This window comes from Erythranthe guttata, chromosome 13 (genome assembly GCF_056151865.1).
Source record: "Erythranthe guttata isolate IM_541 chromosome 13, IM_541, whole genome shotgun sequence".
In the NCBI taxonomy this organism is placed as follows: Eukaryota; Viridiplantae; Streptophyta; class Magnoliopsida; order Lamiales; family Phrymaceae; genus Erythranthe; species Erythranthe guttata.
Window position 1 is genome coordinate 15929138 of NC_142545.1, and position 20528 is coordinate 15949665.

Consider the following 20528-nt stretch of genomic DNA (forward strand, 5'->3'; position numbering starts at 1 on the left):
CTTTTTTTTTTTTTTTTAATTAATTAATATAAAATTAAGTAATAAATTCATATAAATAATTAAAAAAATATATTGCAGGTCCTTGTTTTTATTTAGAATTTTGTATTATAATTTATAATAATATTAATAATTTTTTTTTTATAGAATTAAAACAATACACAAAATGGCTCATGCTCGATCTTGAGCCCAAAAAAAATTACTCAAAGAGTTCGAGCTCGCCAAATCCTATTTTTGAGATGAAATTTAATGATTTGCAAAAAAAAAAAAAAGAAAAAAAAAAAAAAAGAGTTTCGTTATCCGTGGAATCAAATATTAATAAAATCACGATTTTTATTTTTAAATTCAAATTGAACAAATAAGATACGATTCTTTTTTTCTTCATATTTTATGAGGAATAATTGTATTTTTTATAAACAAGAAATAAAGAGACTCATATAATCAAAACTGTTAAAAATATAATTAATAAATTAATCTCACCACATTAGATTTATGATTCTTTTAGTACGAATATTCTAAACCAAGTTTTGACTGGCTGTGGTCTATTGTTCTCGACAAATCTACACAAACCACATAATCGCACACAGTTCACCCATTTCTTCACAGACTTTGCACGAGGTTTAAGAGATTTAGGGTTTGGAATTGTATCCCGGAGAAACATCAATTCACAAGTAAGTTTTTTTTTCTAATTTCAATTCAATTTCTCTGCAACAATTCTGTGTTTCTTCTATCCGAAAATGCCCATATTTCGATACCAATGTGAACTATCCAAACCCGAAGCGCATGATCCGATTGTCCAAAATTTTATTTGATTATTATATTTTCTGTGTGTGATCAATTGGGGAAGAGCGTTGTTTTTCTTTGATGTAATGGCCGTTAGCTGTAATTTATTATTATTATTATTATTATTGTTATTACAAGTTTCCTTACTGAATTACCGAGGATTACAAAACATTTTTTTGTAATATTTGTTTTTAACTTTCTTGTGATCATTAACTAAACTATGTGAGTGTGTGCAAACCAAGAGCTCTCTGTCTGTCTATTTTTTTAACTATTTTTGGGCTGTTTGATTCAGTATGTAAAACCACTACTGATGTATTTATTTTGTAATTTCCTTACGATTATTTGAAACGATCGATAATTTATTCGTAGTCGTCTTTAAATTCAATTATTGTACTATTGGTGGACTCGTCAAGAAATCGGGCTGAAGTAGCAAATGTCAAAATTTATGCTTTGAGTTAATTACGTTTCCGGAATTCAAACGCATCGTGTAAATCCATCACTGCAGGATATATATTTTTTCCGTTCACAACGTGTTTGACGGAATCACAATCTTTGACCTTGACGATAAGTCGATGGCGAAGCCTCTTAGCAAGCTTATGTCATGCGTCATCCTCGATTTGGACGGAACACTTATTAATACAGGTGAGTTTATGTTTTTCTTCTGCAATTAATCATTTATTTAAACGGCAATTATATGTGTTATAGCTATTGTTTTCCAAATTGATGTGGGTGTTAAAATCAAATAGCTCGACTAATTTTTTCTTCCCTGAATCGTACTGCCTTGAATCTCGCAATAAACATTATTAGCCATTTACTTTCATTTCGAACTTGTGCTGACAATTAGCCTTAAATCAAATTTATTTATATATGTCAGATGGCATTGTGTGCGATGTTCTAAGAGTTCACTTGGTTAAGTTCGGAAAAAAATGGGACGGGAAAAGAGCTCACAGAATCGTCGGAAAGACACCCTATGAAGCGGCAGCAGCTATTGTCGAAGATTACGAACTCCCAGTCACCGCAGATGAATTCCTATCGGAACTTACTCCGATATTCTCCAAAAAGTAATATTACTCGTATGCTTGCGTTTATCTTCTTTACAATATTAATGCCGTGCAAATTTCTCATTACCGTATCCCGATATTTTATTGCAGATGGGGTAGTATCAAAGCTCAACCCGGCGCTAACCGGTTAATCAACCATTTACGGAGTCACGGTGTGCCAATTGCCTTAGCTTCAAATTCTTCCAAGGAAAATATCGAGACCAAGATATCTTTTCATCGAGGTACTTACTTATGCGTCGTATTCTCAGCTAAATAATTAAATTCGTTATTTTTACATGACATAAGTGTTTGCGTATTTTTGCTTGTGTTGTAGGTTGGAAAGAATCGTTTTCCGTTATTCTAGGCGGCGATGAAGTGACCAACGGAAAGCCATCTCCCGAAATGTAAGCCAATATATAATAAGTTAAAAACCCGATCGTTTTATTTCTAATGTTATATGTGTCATTGCTTGATACTCTTTTGTTGCGTCACAATTTGAAGATATCTCGAAGCTGCAAAGAGGCTTAAGATGGAAACTTCCACCTGTCTCGTCATTGAAGATTCTTTGTAAGTGGCATTTTCCGATCTTAATCCAAATACATTAAAAATGTCGCTTTATTTATTTATTTATTTTATTTTAATACTATAGGCCAGGTGTCACTGCTGGTAAGGCGGCTGGAATGGAAGTGGTTGCTGTTCCATCTCTTCCCAAACAAACCGATGTTTTCACCTCGGCAGACGAGGTTATCAACTCCCTATTAGACCTGAAACTAGAAAAGTGGGGCCTACCTGCATTCGAAGACTGTAAGAACAAACTACTTTGTGTTTTTTGCTAACACTGTATATAATATTATCCTGTTAATTTTATTCAACTATTTGCTGCAGGGGTAGAAGGGACATTACCAATAGAACCTTGGTCCATTGGCGGTCCAGTCATCAAAGGCTTTGGCCGTGGCTCGAAAGTGCTCGGAATCCCTACAGGTTTCTTACGTGGCACAATCCATTATTCTTCGTTCATTCTATGTTATATTCTTTTTTATTGGTCTATTTTTTTTATTTTTTATTTTTATTCCAGCTAATTTGTCCACGGAGGCATATTCAGATGTGCTGTCGGAACATCCTTCGGGAGTTTATTTTGGGTGGGCTGGATTAGCAGGTCGAGGTATTTATAAAATGGTTATGAGCGTGGGTTGGAATCCTTACTTCAACAACTCCGAGAAGACAATTGTGAGTTGTCGTTCGTTTTAGCTCGGTTATTTGTTCATTTTACCATTCTGCCCTTTTGCCCCTTATTTATTTAGAGAGCATTAATTATTATTTGTTACAGGAGCCGTGGTTGCTTCATGATTTTGACGAGGATTTTTATGGCGAGGATTTGCGTCTTGTTATTGTTGGCTATATTCGACCGGAGGTATAGTGCACGATTCACTTCGTATTTTGCAGTCATTTTTATTAGGGATGGCAATTTGACCCGCCCCGTCCCGAAATTTTCGGGTATTACCCGCCCCGAAAAAAAATGGGGCGGGGATGGGGATTGAAATTTTTTTTTGACCGGGTATGGGTACGGGGATGGGTTTGCCTATACCCGCCCCGTAGACCCGCCCCGTACCCGCCCCGCATTATTTATATATATAATATATATTTTTTAATTATAATATTAAATATAAATAATTAAATAGTAGTAATATATTAAATATTAGTTAAAAATGGGGATTTTTAGGTTTCCATTATATAATTAAATATTAGTATTATAATTAAATAATGATTTATTTGTAGAAATAAACCTTTAAATTATAAGTAAAGTGCATATTTATTTATTAAAAAAAAAAAAAAAAGACGGGGATTTTTACCCGCCCCGATACCCGTGGGGATTTTATGGGGCGGGTATGGGGATTCTTTTAATACCCGTGGGAATTTTTGATGGGGATGGGGATGGGGATTTCCATTGCGGGGCGGGGATGGGGATTGCAAAACCCGCCCCATACCCGCCCCATTGCCATCCCTAATTTTTATGCATGAGACTTCTATTTTATAACTAGATTTTTTTATTTTTATTTTGGTGTGCAATCGTACAGGCGAACTTCCCTTCGCTCGAAAGCTTAGTAGCGAAGATACACGAGGACAAGAAAATCGCGGAGGAAGCCCTTGAACTTCCTCTTTATTTGAAGTACAGAGATGATTCATATTTGAATACTTCTTCGAAGCAGAATTGCTAGTTGTTTAGTCTGTTAATTTCGAATAATTCGTGAGAGCCTGCATACGTGGCTTGATTCATTCAAAATATTTACATAGTTGGAATATTACACTTTTTTTTTATTTCTATGTACACTAAGATCATTTCTTATATGAATACTTAATATTTACAACCAATATTTTCTTTAAACTAATTTAATTACCAAAATATAATAAAAAGATAAACAAAATTTAAGATAAAATCACCTTTTAAATTTTTGTATCTAATATAATTCTACTCCTGTCGTTCATAACTTGCAATTTCGTGAAAAAAAAAAAAATTTAATTAATTTTTCTCTCTCTACTTAAAACAAATAATTATTAATCATATTACATATATATAAAAATTGGATTAAATTTATGAAGAGTGTGGGCCTAATGAGGAATCGGATAAGCAGGCCCAATATGTAAAAACAATAAGGCCCTTTGATTTAGACCTTAGTATTGTCATTTGGCGGCAACGTAATTTTTTCAGTCACCTGCGCGGAGGATTGATGGGTGAAGAAGCAGAGGAGCTCCGCCCTAGTTCGGACTCCGCCGCCGGAGTTAAGGAAACACTCTTTGATGGCGGAAACTCCTGGCCGGCCGTACACTACGACGTCGCTCCATATAGAACCTACCATTTCTTCCAGCAGTTTAGAACCGCCGATTCGAACCCTAACAACTTTCTGAAGGGCGTCAAATGGTACTTTTCATTTACACCGAAATTATGTTTCATTTATCTTCAATTTCAGAAGAGGATAAACAAATCATCTCATTTGCTAGTACCAATCTTACTAGTTTTCTCTCAACAGGTCGCCGGATGGTTCGTGCCTCCTAACTTGCTCCGACGATAATACCCTCCCGATTTTCAGCTTGTAAGCTTATTGATCATGATGAATTCTCAGTTCTCGATTTTATTTAATTCCTTGTAATTTGTGTTTCTGATCGTGTATTATCGATGTTTTTATCATTAGACCTTACAATGGGAGTGGCAGTCTAGATGGTTCTGCTTCCATGCCAGATTCTGGTAGCTTGATTTTCTCCAACTCTAGAAATTCCATGTATCATGCTTGTGTTAACTTTTTAAAGATTTTGATAATTTTTTTATTGCTTTTCGTCATTCTTACACTTGTTAGTGAAAATGTTTGTTCTTCCACTTATGCAATCAGTCAAATACACAAGTACTGGTGGATTTTAAACATCTTTTCGTTTTCTTTACATTTAATTCATTAATCGGCTTTGAAAAATATTCCTTTCTGTCTCATTTATTTATTCATATATTTGATAATCAATGACTAACAAATTGATAGTTTACGATTACATTTTGTTTGTTGTAAGGTATTACTCTCTGTTTGTATCCTTTCACCCCTATTGCCTTGCAAGAATTTAGTTTTTTTTCTGGAAATGCAGCTTAATGTATTCAGCCTACCTGCAGATTCGTATGCAGCAAACGTTGCTGTGAGAGAGGGGGAATCTGTATATGACTATTGCTGGTACCCATACATGTCTGCTTCAAGTACATCTTCATGACATGGTTTTATTATTCCAAACTATGATATTGTTTTTGAAAGTAGAATTTACTATGTTGCCCGTTTGATATTTCAGATCCAGATCTTTGTGTATTAGCGACGTCTACTAAAGACCATCCAATTCATCTATGGGATTCTAATTCTGGACAGGTTGGATAAACGACAACTTGGTATGTGTGTATTACTTTGCGTATTATTTGATTTGAGTAATGAGTATATATGAATGTGGTAATTTCAGCTCCGCTGCACGTACCGTGCTTATGATGCCATGGATGAGATTACTGCTGCCTTCTCAATTGGCTTCAACCCTAATGGAAACAAGTAAGCATCAACCTACATGCGTGACACCAATTTGTTGACTTGTTATCTCTCCAATCCACGTTAAGACTTGGCGCTCGTGTGATATACGTCATAATTACGATATTGTTGATAGTTCCTAAATTGTACAATATTCAGTTAGGTGTTCATTGAGGGCCCCGTTATTAACTTGTGTTGTTAAATTAGTGAATACTTTCATTTCCTTGGAGGAGAGGAGATGACATCATTATTATGCTGTTTAACTAATAACACTTTCATTTCTCGCGATGATGTGCCATTAACTATTCTGGTGACTGTTATTTTTCCCAATTCAGGATTTTTGCTGGATATAATAAAACTATTAGAGTATTTGATGTTCATCGCCCGGGGAGAGATTTTGAACAATATTCAACTCTTTCGGGAAAAAAAGAAGGGCAATCTGGTAATTCTATCAGATTTTTGCATTAGTGAAACTTTCAAATGCATAGTACCAGATTGATATTTGTGATATTTACTTCATTCCCCTTTGTTTGATTTTTTTATAGTAACTTCTTGGATAAGTTATTTGTTGTTGTTAAATTGTAAATGATCAAGTAGCTATTAGTAGTGACATGTGAACCTGTTTTTTTCTTGTGGTCAGGTATCATATCTTCAATTGCTTTCTCTCCCACTGATTCTGGGATGCTGGCTGCGGGTTCCTACAGCCAAACTACTGCTATATACAGAGAAGATAATATGGAGCTGTTGTATGTGTTGCATGGCCAAGAAGGTGGTGTTACACAAGTAAGTTGGGTGAATTACCATTCTTAGGGTTTAGATTTCCGATTTTTCTTTTAAAGTGGCTAATCATTCTTAAGCCATCTCTCAGGTTCAGTTTTCGAAAGATGGCAACTATTTGTACACCGGGGGGCGTAAGGTATAGTTAAACTGCACATATTTTGACTTTCAAACATTTGTGATACAATATTATTTAAGAGTCGATCACGAATATTTTCTCAAATATCATACAGGATCCGTATGTGCTATGCTGGGATATTCGCAAAACTGTTGATATTGTCTACAAGTAAGTCTCTTGTTCCTCTAGGAACCTAATATAATAAATGGAAATTTTATTTAAGGAGGGAGATAGTAAGTGCCCCAAAATTATTGTTTATAATACTTAAAACAGAATCACACAATAAATGTAACTACGACCTTGTTGATCATGGATTTAAGTAACCTTAAGTGGAATTCACGGAACCAACTAATATTCTTTCCCATGTTGAAATGAACATTCAAGAACAGTGGACCTGTTATTACAATGCAACTTCATAATTTAACTCACTGTTTTTTCCACATTTGGTTAGACTATATCGATCATCCGAAACTACCAATCAAAGGATACAATTTGATATTGAGCCTCTTGGTCGATATCTTGGAACTGGCGGTCAGGTACCAATTTTTAGCTTTTGTATTTTTGTTCATGCTGTCAATTCAACATCATTTGATTGCTTACTTTTGTTTAAATTCTTTTATCAAGGATGGTCTTGTGCATATCTATGATCTCCAGACAGGGGAATGGGTATCAAGCTTTCAAGCTGCGCTAGGTGATTGCTCACCACCCCCACCCCCACCACACCCACTTACCCAATCCACCCACCCCTAATGTTGTTTGTCATATTAAACAGTATCTTCAATCTATCTTTTGTTTTAATGCTTGCATTTGTATTTCAGATACCGTAAATGGTTTTGCTTTCCACCCGTTTCTCCCGATGGCAGCAACTTCATCAGGACATAGGCGATTTGCTGAATTAGTGGATGACTCTCAAGAAAATAACCCTTTAAATGGTATTAATCATCAGTCCCTCAATACACTATCTCCATTCATCATCATGTGTGCTTATAATCTGCAATCAGTTTTTCAGTAACCATATTATATTAATTTACGTTTCTTGATATTCAATCTCAGCGCACTTCCTAGGTTTAGTCTATATTTTAGCCAATACCCCGTCGTAAAGTAATCTGAGACGGTCTCAACTTTATGTTAACTTGTGAGTTTAACTGTATCTTTCTATTTGTAAATTTTAGGTCACGAAAATTGTTTGTCTGCATGGAGCTTTTATTCTTCGACAGCGGATGATGCAGCCAACACTGATTCTGGAAATTGATATCTTGACTTTGGATCTGTACAATAGCTTATAACATTGGCCATATTTATGTTGTAGATTTCCAAATTTTGCATTGAAGATAAAAATTATGACCGAAATCTTGACTAATATGAACTCTGATGCATATGTTTTATGGTATTAATAGAGGTTGATACTGTTTCAAACAATTGCCATTTTAGCTTGATACAATTCAAAGTTACTAGAATATGTAGATCTATATGAATATTAAAATATTCAAGTTTACCTAATCTTATTTAGTGTCATCAAAATTAAATTAACCTATGCCATTACAATAGGCAGGCATGAAATACATATATATTTTTTCATATAACATCTGTTTTGGTAAGGGATAATTACAGATAAATCCCTATTGCAAAACTCATAACGCGGATCAGTCCCCATTGCGGCACTGCCATCTGTTTTAGGGACTGACTTGCAAGTGAAACTTGGCAAGGGATTGAACTGCATTTTTAGTTTGGCAATGGGAATTTATCTCTAATTATCCCATTTGGTAATGCTATTACATTTTCCTACATTATGTCTAGTACAATCTCTTTGTTGGATTCTTCAGTATCTGCTAAAATACTATATATGGTAGTAGAAATGAAATCCTGCGACTTGGATTTGTTTTATCATATATAGGTAATTGGGTTTATCATTTTTTGCTTGTAAAAAATTAGTGGAATAAAATTTTCACTAATCTTATTTTTGAAAAAACGGATAAATGCAATGCACATGCAATAAATTTGAATATTACAAAATAAATAATAAATCCAATGGCTTAAATACTATAACGTTCCTTCAAACCCTACACCCAACGATTACCCTCAGTTGTATTTCCGAGTAATATTTCCGTGCAACACGTGTATTAATCGAAAGTTAAGTCGTAGTTAAAACTAACAAAAAAGGACGCGTGTTACTTTTAGAAACTCTCGGTGATAATTACTCCGTGTAAGATCAAATAAACCAAACTAGCTCTAATATCGTAATAAGTATCCGTTCGTACGGTTATCAATAAATTCAACGAACTAACCTTCCGTACAATTTTATTTGTCGTTTTAAGTTAATGATCTACGGTGAATATCGTAAACGAATAAACTAATTACTTGAATTCCTAAAATGACTAATAATATTTGGAAACAAAAAATACTTTTTTATTTTTATTTTGCTACACACACAAATAAAAATAAAATGAAATAGTCAGCACATTTAATTTATTACATTTTGCAGAATCGAAATTCAGATTTTTCCAATTTACGAAACAGGAATATTTTTTATTAGGAAACCAAATTACGTAAATTAGCTGTACATCCCAAAATCTGACGTGAGAAATATGTCGTACGCCTAGCTGTCAAAATCATTATCCAGTCATCTTCTACCACTGGCACTCCTATATAAACCCCCCACTCGACTCATTCAGTCATCACACATTTCTGCATTGCTCAGAAATCCTCTCTTCCCAATTCATCAAACCCTAGTTTTCTGTTTCGATTTTGTTTTGTTTCTGTCAGTAAATTATATGAAACGAAGGAAAGAGCAAAACAACGTCGTTTCGATCCCTGAATTGGACGACGATGTACTCGATTCAATTTTCTCTCACCTCCCAATCAAAGAGGTCCGCGGCCTCTCAATTCTCTCGCACAGATTCCGATACTCATGGAAATTCTGCCGGAATTTATCCTTCGACCGACACTTCGCCGGAACCATGTCGACGGAGAAGTTCAAAAACTCCGTCAACTATTTCTTCAAGCACTACCGGAGCACCTCCGCCGACAAATTCCGGCTGTACTTCGACGCCACCAACGACGTCAACCTCGTGTCGTGCTGGACTCAGAAGGCCGTCAATTTAGGGATCAAGGAATTCGAACTGGATCTAACGCCGACGAAGACGATTCTGACGCTGAGCTGGGATCTCATCAACGTGGAGACGATCAAATCCGTGACGCTCGTCAACTGCGAGCTCCACCTGCCGTTAAACTCAAACGGCCTCCGTCACTTGAAGGAGCTCACGCTCCGGTGCGTTAGGGCCCGGCCCGTTCTGGTGAAGGCGGTGCTTGCCAACTGCTCGTCGCTCACGACTTTCCGCCTGGTGCGGTGCAGCTGCATTTACAATCTGAGGATTCTTTGCGGACCGGATTTGAAACGGTTCAAAACTTTGGTTGTGGAGAATTGCTCGGATTACGATTCCGTCGCTATTATTAACGCCCCGTCTCTGTGTTCATTCCGTTACCGTGGAAAGATCTGTGAGTTTCGGATCCAGTGCCATATGGAGCGGTTAAATGACGTGGCATTCGAGATCGAACATTCGAAAGATTTCCGGATGCTTCCTCACAAGAAGGAAATGGTGGTTGGTATTGCTTATGTTAGACATCTCACTATTTCCAGTGCTTTTCTTGAGGTATATTTTTTATTTCAAATTTTAAATTTTAAATTTTAAATTTAATCGTCATTTAAAAAATTATATTATTTATCACTTTAGAATATCAATACTGCATTTTTTATTTATTTATCGTTATATTTCCCTTATTATTGTTGAATTATATGAATTATTAATTCTCGATAAGAGTAATTGAATCATTTTTAATACATATTAATTGATAATAAAAGAGAATTGTATCTAATGTTAATACATATTTATTGTTTTGAGAATTCTACTAGTATTAACTTCATTTCGATTTAATTTTGGTAAAAAAAATGAAAATGCAGGGGCTAACTTCGAAATTCGAGGAGATGGAATTCTACTTCTGGAGACTATTGAAATTACAGGTGACCGTGGCATCAGAAAGTTACATAAATCCTTCCGACATCGCCAACTTCCTCAAGAAGTGCCCGCGTATTGAGAATGTTTTCATCGACGTAATTACTTTTAATTTTTTTTTTGTTTAAGAAAAGAAAAAGAAATTCTAATTCAATTTTTTGATTTGTTTGAAACCCTAATTGTTTAATTTTAATTTTCTTTTTGGCAGATTGGGCAGAATGCATTTGGGAGTAGTCCTTATTGGATTATGAAAGGGAGGAAGTGTTTTGATAAGTGGGAAACATTATTTCCATTACTCAAATATGTGGCATTGGAAGGCTTCACTTTGAAGGAGCAATCTATTACAATGGCTAGATTCTTTCTCAAGAATGCAATTTACCTTAGACATTTAACTCTTATTAAAGCCAAAAACTACAATTTTCCTCCAACATTTACCCTAAACTACCTTGTTTCGGGAATACTATCTAATGCGAGAATCGAACTCATTGAGTATAACCGAGAATCGACTACTACCATGATACCTGTACGTAATCCTGTGGGATGATTACTACCCCCTTTGCTCATACGATATGTCTCTTTAGAGAGTTTATTTTGTCCCCAAATTATTTGTAACTTTATATTTTCAATGAAGCATTAACTGCACTTTTTTCAATTTGCCATTTATTAATTTTAATTAGTTAATTAGTTATTTCTATAATTTTTAGTATAATTTATGCATATTTATTGATTTTTCTTAATACGTGCACAATCACAAAAAATATATAATATGGGACGGAATGAGTAAATACTAATAAAACCATTTGAAGTTTCTTTTTTCTTTTTTTATAAAATTATATTTTGTAATTTTCAACAATTTACAATGAGGTAAACATTTGAATTTTGTGAGTATTATGAATTTGAGAAGAAAAAAACATTGACTAGTATTTATTACTGTATTACCTTAGCATGTGAAGCAATAATGAATTACTACAATTATAATGTTCATTAATATTAACAAAATCAAAGGTGCTATTTTGTGGGATCTTGAAATCCCAAAGTAACTCTTTGTTTACCATTCACATTTATTTAACCTGGTTCTAATAGATTTGTTCGATCCTACACCCGGTGAAAAACACCGGGTGGGTCTTCTGCTGCCACGTGTCTCTTTTTTATATTTTATAATAGATTCCCCGCTAGGGTTTACCTTTAGGGGTTTTAGAAAAATAAAAAAAAGAACACGTGGCAGCAGAAGACCCACCCGGTGTTTTTCACCGGGTGTAGCATCGAAGGAACCGTTCTAATATTACAGAGATATAGCACGAACATTGAACTTGTTATTCTGTAGCAAATCAAATTTGCCTAGTCAACGTAAAATATTTATAACATTTAATATAAAGTTATAAACACATCCACATTCAAATTGCTCAACATATTGACCGTTGACCTTTTATCTTCCTGTTTTATTTATTTTTCATCTACATACAATCACAAAAATATATATTTAATTTAATATAAATTGCCAAAGATTAACATCTGATACACTTCATCAATACAAAATTTACGAAACACTATTTTTTATTTATATTTAAGTAATAAGATTAAAACACTATTGGTAGTTTTTTGTTTATTTAAACATCTACAGTACAGTCCAATATTTTAATTTTATTTCTCCATTTCATTTCTTAATAACATGATTCTCAACTACTCCACTCAAAATCTCCAACAAAACATAGTCTCAAATTTCGAGTAATTAAAGTTATTTAATTAGCTTTTTCTTTTTTAAAACAATTAATTAAAGTATTTCTTTTTGTGGATGCGGTTTCTGGTAAGGTAAAAGTGACAGGCAGCAGCACACAGTTGGGCTAACTGTAGTTTTATTATTTTTCCTTAAAATAACAAAACTAACAGTGTGTGTGTTTGTGTGTGAATGCTTGGCTCAGCCGCCTATTTAGAATCCTCATCAAACGGATCTCAGCCGTTCAAGTAACCACGTGTCAGCATCAAAATGCGCAGTGAGGGACAGGCGGTCACGATAGCAAGACAACCAGGACACGTCTGTGGACGAAAAACACGCTAATTGAAATATACATCGCCAGCCGTCTTAGACCGACCCGCCACGTCAGCCGAACCACTCGTGTTGCTTCCTTCCTTCCTCCAACATCTCCCCGCCTCTCACCTGCCGACACGTGTCCGGCTCCAACGGCTAGTTTTCGTGCTTCGCTATATACCCTGGTGTTTCTCTCTCTCCGATATTCTTTTTCCGACGGAGAAAATTCCAGCGCTTTCTAGCCATAACCTAAAATCAAAACCTTCATCGTTTAATTTTATTTTATTTTCATCCCTTAAAAATCGCTTTTTACCCGATTAAAGAGGAGAGAGAGTGAATTTATTTATAACCGATTTGTTTTCAGAAAAAAGGAAAATTCGATTTTTTAATTTTAATTTATAAAAGAGGGAGAGAGTAAGTCTCGGATTGTGTGGGAGTGGGTGTAGAGATATACATACATATATATATATATATATAGAGAGAGAGAGAGAGAGAGAGAGAGAGAGAGAAGATAGTTGCAAAACCGTTCTTTGTTTCCTTCTTTGCTACAACCGTTACATCAATCTTCATTTACTTTTGGTCCTCCAGTTAGGGTTTGCTTCACCATTTTAATTCGGCCTAATTCGTCAGATCCTCGATTAGATTTGGGGCTTTTTGGAGATATTTCTGAGTGGTTCGACTGCTGTAAAATCAGATCTCGTTGATTAACAAAAATGGCGATTGGGAAGAAATGTGGTTCGAATGTGACTAGGGCAGACGAAGGGTACGGAATGGGGCTTGTGCGAAGTACTTCGTTCGGGAGGAAAAGAGTTTCTCTGTCAAATCTAAGTATTGATTACGAGAACGATGACAATTGTATGGCCGCCACCACACCTTCCCCTTCGAAGAGAAGATGCTTTGAAGATTCGTTTTTCTGTGCAGAAAAAGCTTCACTTGAGGACTTGCCTCAGGAAATTCTGGTTAGTATTGTTAATGATTTCAATTTGATTTCATGATTCAATGCATTTCGATTGAGCTGTATGACTAAAAAGATTCCTTTTTTTTTTTGTTTTCGATTGTGCAGATTCGGATACTTTGTGGTGTGGAGCATGATGATTTGAAAACTCTGTTTTTCGTATCCAAGGCGATAAGAGAAGCGGTAAGCTTTTTCGAAGCTTTTAATTCGCAAAAATCATTTTTTTTTTAATTTGATTAGTATTATTCTAATAGTGTTTGTTTTTATTGGAACAGACTTTGGTGGCAAAGCAATCTCATTTTGCTTTCAATACACCGAGGAAGACGGTTGGTTTCCAGAGTGTCGACCATTTTTGTGAATTCGATGAAATCGAAGCGCCAAATGCTCCAAAACAATCGAGGGTTCCACGGTCAAGATTGACTGCAAAGAAAATGTCCGACATTTCAGTTGCCCTGTTTGCTTCTTCTGGCGACGAGGACAGTTGTTGGCCTAGGAGGGATTTATTTCTCGATATGGAGGAATGAGCAAGAATTTTGTATAGCATTGTTGTTGTTGTTGTTGTTGTAAGTTGTGAAAAATCGTTGGGTTTTTTGTTGTTGTACATGTTGAGACAATAGCGCCACATGCCAGTTTTTTCTTCAACACTTTTCATTGAAGACGAGTTGGCGTGTTCTGTATCTTTGTTTGTACATGTAGGGAGGAAATAGGGGAGTGGTTGGTTATAAAGAGGATTCGAATTTGGGCTGTCATTCATTCAGTTCGTTGTGAATCCAAAGCGATTGTGTATGTATACGATATATGTTTCTGAGTTCTTGATTAAATTCAATAAGATGTTTTGCCTCGTGTATTTGTCTGGTTACGCGATTCATCGATATGTTTTACTTTGTGTTTTAAAAGAAGTGGGATTTTCTTTTCCTTTTTTAGTGTGAGGAATTGAACTAAATTTATTACTTGCCATTTTTTATACAGATTCTTGTTGTCTTTGTTGGTGAAATGTGTTTGAATGAGCTTACACATGGTGTCTGCATAGTATAAATCGTTATTTAGAGATGATTATTTGTTATAAATTGGCATTAATTATTGTTTTATGGTGCAAAGTATTAATTTAAGGAAAAATTTAAAGAAGATGGCTGAAATTATGGATGCTTGTGGGGACTATGTGTTTTTCAAAAATGGTTTTCCCGCTCTTTGTGTAGAATTCTAGAACATTTTCTGGAGAGTTCTAATCCCACTTGGGTATTGGTCCAAAGTCCAAACTCATATGGGCCGGGCCCATAGCAAGTGCGGGCCTTGATCTAGAAAGATGAACTTATCGTAATAAATTAAGATATTTAAATAAATAAATAATATCTTTTTAATATTTTGTATTTCATTTATATTGTATCGCTCGCAGGCACGCTCACTGAAATGAAAACGGCGTCGGTTAAACGCGATTCGCTATTCATCAGTGATGAAAATCCCCAATTCAAGAAGGTGAGAGTTACTGAATTGGATTCCTCTCAATCCCCTTAAATTAAATTTATCCTTTTTCTTTTTTTTTTTTTCGAATTTTTTGATTTTATTTGTTACATCATGAACAACCACGCAACTTTTGATTGAGTACCTCACTGTGGATTGTTGATGTTATGGGTATTGTTCATCTCTATTGAACTGAATCACTTGGTAATTTCGTAATATTAGTGAATACGTGTTCAAGCTATTTTCTTGCAATTGTGTGTTGATTTTATATGTTAATGTGGTGATTTAATATTTCCTTAAAATGAAGATAATCAATCATCTCAGCTGATGAAATTTGAACCCTAACCTGATTATTCCCTAATCTGATTAATTCCTGATTAGTAATCTCTGCCATTGTTCTCTTTCTAAACAGCGGTGAATCAAATTCTAAGTTGTACTCCGAATGCTTACGCTTCGTAAAGCTCCCACCTTTACTACCGGCGCCACCATCTTCAATTTCATCAAAACCCTAACCACCGCCACCAATTTCATCCAAGGCACTGGCGGCACCACCACAACCACTGCCAGAGGCTTACCCAATGACGACTACTTCGCCACTATCCACCACATATCCAACATCGTCCGGCGAGACATCTACTTGGAGAGAACCCTCAACAAGATGCGGATATCCAACATCGTCAATTCCGAGCTGGTTTACCGTGTTCTCCGAAGTTGTTGCAGTTGCGGAATCGAATCTTTCCGGTTCTTCAACTGGGCCCGGACCCACCACCCGAATTACGACCCCACCACTCTCGAATTCGAAGAGCTCCTACGAATCTTGGCCAAAACCCGCCATTGGGAGACCATGTGGAAGGTGGCTCAGAATATGAAGACTCAGAACTTTCCTATCTCTCCATCCGTTGTGTCTTTCATTATCGAACAGTATGCTAAGCATGGACTCATCGATCAAGCGGTTGACTTATTCAACGGGCTCAAGAACTTCGATTGTCCGCAAACAACCGAAGTGTACAATTCCTTGCTTTTTGCTCTGTGTGAAGTTAAGAACTTTCAGGGTGCTTACGCTTTGATACGGAGAATGATCAGAAAAGGGAGCGTTCCCGATAAAAAGACGTACTCCGTTCTTGTTAATGCGTGGTGCTCTGCAGGTAAGATGCGAGAGGCACAGGAGTTCTTGGAGGAGATGAGTAAAAAAGGGTACAAACCCCCTGTGCGTGGTCGTGATTTACTTATTGACGGCTTGTTAAATGCGGGTTATCTCGAGTCGGCTAAAGGGTTGGTTAGAAAAATGTCGAAAGGTGGTTATGTACCAGATGTGAGCACTTTTAACTGTTTGGCCGAAGCTCTATCTAAATCCGGTGAAACCGACTTCTGTATTGATCTTTTTAACGATGTCTGTGGATTGGGGTTTTGTCCAGATACAGACACGTACAAGATTATGATAACTGCGACTTCGAAAATCGGGAGAGTTGACGAGGGTTTTAAGATACTGCACAGGTCGATTGAAGATGGGCATAAGCCGTTTCCGAGTTTGTACGCTCCGATTTTGAAAGCTCTCTGTCGGAGGGGGCAATTTGATGACGCGTTCAGTTTTTTTGCCGATATGAAAGTGAAGGGGCACCCACCGAACAGGCCCGTTTATACTATGCTGATTAGGATGTGTGTTCGCGGGGGTCGGTGTGTCGAGGCGGGCAATTATTTGATGGAGATGACCGAGTTGAATTTGTCTCCAATGTCGCAGAGTTTCGATATGGTGTGTGATGGATTGAAGAACTGTGGGAAGCATGATTTGGCCAAGAGAATGGAGCAGTTGGAGATTTCGCTTCGCGGTATTTGATTCTTGAATCCCGTTTGCTGATATTTAACGGTACACCGTTGTAATGGGGTTAAATTCGTCAAAGGGTTTGTTTTTAATTTCGGATTCGGATTTCTATTGAGAAAGTTGAAGATGGGATTGGGACCAGAGGCATGTGATTTTAATTTTTTGGCTCATGAAAAAGTTATTTGTTGCTTAGATCACAAATTTAGCTTTTGAAACCGATAGTTCTATTATACACGATTTTTAAAAAAATCTTTATATAGATTTGAGAAACGTTTTGGGGGCCATGGCCCCCATGTCCTTAGCTCGCTCCGTTAATATTAAGCTTGATAGATAGATAGGTATGTGCACACATGAATGCGTGTAATTTCGGGTCATCCATCGAGTAATTTTGCACTAAAAATGAATACACACAATCACGCATACATAAGTATGTTGAGATATTATTCGGTGAACCGACGGCCGAGATTCGTTGTCTGCCACAAATAATACGGACCATATCTTCTACCCACTCCCATTCTTGGAAAGCTTTAGATCAAGAATTTGCCTTTGTGGTAAGGGGAATTGCACATTGTCCCCTTTTTCTCATATGAAATTGATATTTGAGAAACAAATGCTTTTATTACATTTGACAAGTAAGAATGCCAGCTTTTAATATCTCTGAAGATTTGTCCCTGAAATTAATCTTTCTGACATAGGGTAGTGGCACTGTTCTAACAAGAAGACGGTGGTGGACGTTGACTGTGGCTTTCAAGTTTGACTTTGACAGTTCAAATCTCAGATGATTTAGTTTTTATGTAAAAAGGAAAAATATTAAAATAATGTTGAGTTCTATTTATAGTACCGAAAAAAGAGGCCCCCCAAAGTTTTGATGAGGCAATCGAAGTTTTCGAAGGGCGCTTCTTTCTTCTTTTGGCCCAGAATTTGCATTCTTACTAGTAAAATAATACCCTTTTTCCAATGTTAATGCATTATGCATGTGGTGTGTCACCACCACATCTACATTATGTTTATATTCATATCTATAATTTAATTGACTTTCTCTACTTTTCAAAGAAGAAATCAGCATTGTTTTCCACAAAGTTATGGCTACGTTACGTTGGAAATCAAACTAAGCTATTTAATTTGAGTTTACTTTTGTAAACATAACTAACCTGATTTTTTGAACATATGTTTTTGTTCGATAAGTTGTGAAGTTTAGCTCGGTTTGTGCTCGTGATCAATTAGAAAGGATGTGTAGGATAAAATCAACTTGATTCTTGTTTGACTTGATTAGAATCCGTTTGATGGGGATTGATTCCGTTCCGTATTCTCTCATACGATTCAAAGGGAGTAGAATTCGGAGTAAGTTTTTGAGACTGTAGATTTATACCATCATCGCTGTAATTTGATTAGACTACTTATCATGCCAAATTGAAGCACCACTTTTGAAAGTTGGATAAAAAGAATAATTAATTTGAATAAAGATGCGTTCGACTCTGACTCGATTCGATTCGTTCACCCCTAAACAAAGTTAGTTAATTTTAAGACGACTCACAATTAAGTTAGCTAAGTTTGAAATGAAAAAGCAATAAATATTGGTGCATGGGATTTACAAAAAATACAGTGCATGCTATGTACATATTCACTGTCTCCCATGTCATATATACATCTCACTGCCCAATAAATTCATTCTCTCATTCTTCAAAAAAAAATAAAAAATCATTCTCTCTCATTTATAAATTACCAATTTTTTGTCACTAATTTTCCATCCCTGAAAATAATTAAAAAAAATAAAAATTCAGTAGCTAAAAATCATGAGTTTTGTTGATGAAGAAACAATAGTAGACTCTCTCTCTAAAGATTCTCTGTTTTCAGCAATTATCACTCTCTACACAATCCTGCTCATCTACTCCCCTTCTCTTCTTCTCCGATTTTTTTTCTCCCCCGTTTTTTTTTCCACCTTGATTCTGCTGCTTTACCTTCTCAGATTGGGCGCCGTTCAGAATTCCGCGCCTGCACCGATTGGATCCGATTCCGGCGACTCTTTGCCGCTGCACAATTGGGCATCTAATCACAACCCGCACCGATTTTATGAGGAATCGTTCGTCGAATGGGACGTCAGAGCGCCGCTAGAGGTTATATATGAGGAATACGGCGAGGGCGAAGATGCTCGCGAAAACGACGCCGTTTCCGAGGCTAAGAAGAAATCGGATATGAATATTATCCAGAGATATGCTTCCTTGTCGTTGTATTACCCGGAATCCGACAGCGATTGTTCGTCCGATGGTGATTCCCCGACCGACGGAGGCTGGGATGAAGACGATAGAGAGGGTTTGATAGAGATTGCGTTGGATGGGAAGAGGAACGGCGAGGTCGATGAAGAGAATTTGATTGAGATTGATCTTTTTCCGGCGAGATGACGTGGAATTCCGGTACAGTTTTATCTCAATTTTATATTTTTTTTTGTAAATTCAAACTATAATTAATTACTAAAAGGAGAGACTTTTTTCTGAGGTTCTGGGTTTTAGCAACTGATTATTTAAAATCATAAGTTTATCAAAGTGATTTTGATTACTAATTCCAAAGATAATTTATTTAATTAGTTGATATTAATTTAATTATTTTTGGAGTGTGCTTAAAAATGAAATTACCAAACTGACCCCACCAAAACCGTTGGATATCGATTTAGAAGAAAAAAGGTTGTGATTTAGGTGGAATTGGTTAAGTGGAGAGTGGATGAATGAATGTATGTATAGAGGAGTGAAAGGGATATGACAATAAAAAAGTTGGGAAAAAGAATGTTGAACTGAACCCACTACCACTGCTGCTGGTTTCTTCACCCACTTGTGCAATTCATTATTGATGCCCAAAATGGTTGGTCAATGTATATAAATATCATTCCCAACTTATTCTTTTTTTTTTTTTTTTTTTTGTAATAAATGTATTTAAGCTTGGTTGGGTAGTCTCAAGTTGCATACAAGTCCAATTAATTGATCTTTGTGTATTGTGTTAAAATTCAGCTAATACACTTAGGCATTGTTTGGTTGACAAGATAAGATTAGCCAAAATAAGACTAGATAATTTAATGAAATCCAATTGTTTTATGGAAGGTCCAACAAAAAACAGGCTTAAAAGGCCAAATAAGACATGATAATATAATATGAGTAAACTGCAAAAACTACCCCTGTGTAATCTCGAAATAGCAAAAACCCCCCTGTGATAAATAAACTAGCAAAAACCCCCCTGTGAAATTATTTAAATAGCAAAAACCCCCCTATGGAACTATTTGAGGGTTGAATTGATATAAAAAGACACAAATACCCCTGGAGTCTTGCAATTAATAAATTCTTATATTTTATAAATATTTTAATTATTTTATTTAAAAAATAATCAATTTAGTTGTTTACTATTTTTTTTTAATTTCTAAACAAATAAATTAAAAAGAATAAATATACATATAATATGTATATATATAAATACATTTTGAGGGACAATTTTGTCATTTCAAGTCTAAAAAATCAGCTAG

At 35.7% G+C, this 20528-nt stretch overlaps 6 protein-coding genes across 8 annotated transcripts; all 6 read left to right on the forward strand.

Moving 5' to 3' along the window:
- The first annotated feature begins 387 nt into the window (after positions 1-387).
- Positions 388-4190, forward strand: LOC105969181 (bifunctional riboflavin kinase/FMN phosphatase). Of its 2 annotated transcripts, none has more exons than XM_088811824.1 (11): positions 388-668; positions 1286-1422; positions 1655-1841; positions 1932-2062; positions 2155-2224; positions 2322-2387; positions 2470-2624; positions 2706-2801; positions 2896-3047; positions 3148-3231; positions 3896-4190. In XM_088811824.1, exons 2-11 carry the CDS (start codon positions 1353-1355, stop codon positions 4034-4036), a joined length of 1152 nt encoding a protein of 383 aa, XP_088667950.1. In that variant the 5' UTR covers positions 388-668; positions 1286-1352; the 3' UTR covers positions 4037-4190. The 2 variants fall into 2 exon arrangements, with proteins under 2 accessions (XP_088667950.1, XP_088667951.1); XM_088811825.1 differs by having other exon boundaries at positions 529-668; positions 1362-1422.
- A 237-nt stretch (positions 4191-4427) lies between these two features.
- Positions 4428-8174, forward strand: LOC105969194 (uncharacterized). Of its 2 annotated transcripts, none has more exons than XM_012993942.2 (14): positions 4428-4737; positions 4847-4909; positions 5009-5061; positions 5470-5550; positions 5640-5713; positions 5802-5884; positions 6196-6302; positions 6501-6643; positions 6729-6776; positions 6871-6923; positions 7207-7291; positions 7380-7446; positions 7574-7687; positions 7928-8174. In XM_012993942.2, the coding sequence occupies exons 1-14, from the start codon at positions 4547-4549 to the stop codon at positions 8005-8007; spliced, it is 1242 nt and encodes a 413-aa protein (XP_012849396.2). In that variant the 5' UTR covers positions 4428-4546; the 3' UTR covers positions 8008-8174. The 2 variants fall into 2 exon arrangements, with proteins under 2 accessions (XP_012849396.2, XP_088668081.1); XM_088811955.1 differs by having other exon boundaries at positions 4512-4737; positions 5445-5550.
- A 1264-nt stretch (positions 8175-9438) lies between these two features.
- On the forward strand, positions 9439-11443 carry LOC105968518 (FBD, F-box and Leucine Rich Repeat domains containing protein). Its single transcript, XM_012993151.2, has 3 exons — positions 9439-10405; positions 10714-10863; positions 10974-11443. Exons 1-3 carry the CDS (start codon positions 9527-9529, stop codon positions 11307-11309), a joined length of 1365 nt encoding a protein of 454 aa, XP_012848605.2. The 5' UTR covers positions 9439-9526; the 3' UTR covers positions 11310-11443.
- Positions 11444-12995: 1552 nt separating this feature from the next.
- LOC105969198 (F-box protein At1g61340-like) lies at positions 12996-14593 on the forward strand. Its single transcript, XM_012993947.2, has 3 exons — positions 12996-13750; positions 13855-13929; positions 14022-14593. Exons 1-3 carry the CDS (start codon positions 13505-13507, stop codon positions 14268-14270), a joined length of 570 nt encoding a protein of 189 aa, XP_012849401.2. The 5' UTR covers positions 12996-13504; the 3' UTR covers positions 14271-14593.
- Positions 14594-15098: 505 nt separating this feature from the next.
- Positions 15099-17293, forward strand: LOC105969129 (Pentatricopeptide repeat (PPR) superfamily protein). Its single transcript, XM_012993868.2, has 2 exons — positions 15099-15219; positions 15617-17293. The coding sequence occupies exon 2, from the start codon at positions 15647-15649 to the stop codon at positions 17036-17038; it is 1392 nt and encodes a 463-aa protein (XP_012849322.2). The 5' UTR covers positions 15099-15219; positions 15617-15646; the 3' UTR covers positions 17039-17293.
- Positions 17294-18628: 1335 nt separating this feature from the next.
- LOC105968556 (uncharacterized) lies at positions 18629-19515 on the forward strand. Its single transcript, XM_012993185.2, has one exon. It carries the CDS (start codon positions 18817-18819, stop codon positions 19420-19422), a length of 606 nt encoding a protein of 201 aa, XP_012848639.1. The 5' UTR covers positions 18629-18816; the 3' UTR covers positions 19423-19515.
- Positions 19516-20528: the final 1013 nt, after the last annotated feature.

Coding starts and splice junctions, on each gene's coding strand:
- LOC105969198 (XM_012993947.2), top strand. CDS start 13,505: ATGGCGATTGGGAAGAAATGTGGTTCGAATGTGACTAGGGCAGACGAA. Junction 13,751..13,854: donor ACTTGCCTCAGGAAATTCTG/GTTAGTATTGTT, acceptor TCGATTGTGCAG/ATTCGGATACTTTGTGGTGT. Junction 13,930..14,021: donor CCAAGGCGATAAGAGAAGCG/GTAAGCTTTTTC, acceptor TTATTGGAACAG/ACTTTGGTGGCAAAGCAATC.
- LOC105968556 (XM_012993185.2), top strand. CDS start 18,817: ATGAGTTTTGTTGATGAAGAAACAATAGTAGACTCTCTCTCTAAAGAT.
- LOC105968518 (XM_012993151.2), top strand. CDS start 9,527: ATGAAACGAAGGAAAGAGCAAAACAACGTCGTTTCGATCCCTGAATTG. Junction 10,406..10,713: donor TTTCCAGTGCTTTTCTTGAG/GTATATTTTTTA, acceptor ATGAAAATGCAG/GGGCTAACTTCGAAATTCGA. Junction 10,864..10,973: donor TTGAGAATGTTTTCATCGAC/GTAATTACTTTT, acceptor TCTTTTTGGCAG/ATTGGGCAGAATGCATTTGG.
- LOC105969129 (XM_012993868.2), top strand. CDS start 15,647: ATGCTTACGCTTCGTAAAGCTCCCACCTTTACTACCGGCGCCACCATC.
- LOC105969194 (XM_012993942.2), top strand. CDS start 4,547: ATGGGTGAAGAAGCAGAGGAGCTCCGCCCTAGTTCGGACTCCGCCGCC. Junction 6,777..6,870: donor TGTACACCGGGGGGCGTAAG/GTATAGTTAAAC, acceptor AATATCATACAG/GATCCGTATGTGCTATGCTG. Junction 6,924..7,206: donor ACTGTTGATATTGTCTACAA/GTAAGTCTCTTG, acceptor ACATTTGGTTAG/ACTATATCGATCATCCGAAA.
- LOC105969181 (XM_088811824.1), top strand. CDS start 1,353: ATGGCGAAGCCTCTTAGCAAGCTTATGTCATGCGTCATCCTCGATTTG. Junction 2,063..2,154: donor CAAGATATCTTTTCATCGAG/GTACTTACTTAT, acceptor CTTGTGTTGTAG/GTTGGAAAGAATCGTTTTCC. Junction 3,048..3,147: donor ACAACTCCGAGAAGACAATT/GTGAGTTGTCGT, acceptor TATTTGTTACAG/GAGCCGTGGTTGCTTCATGA.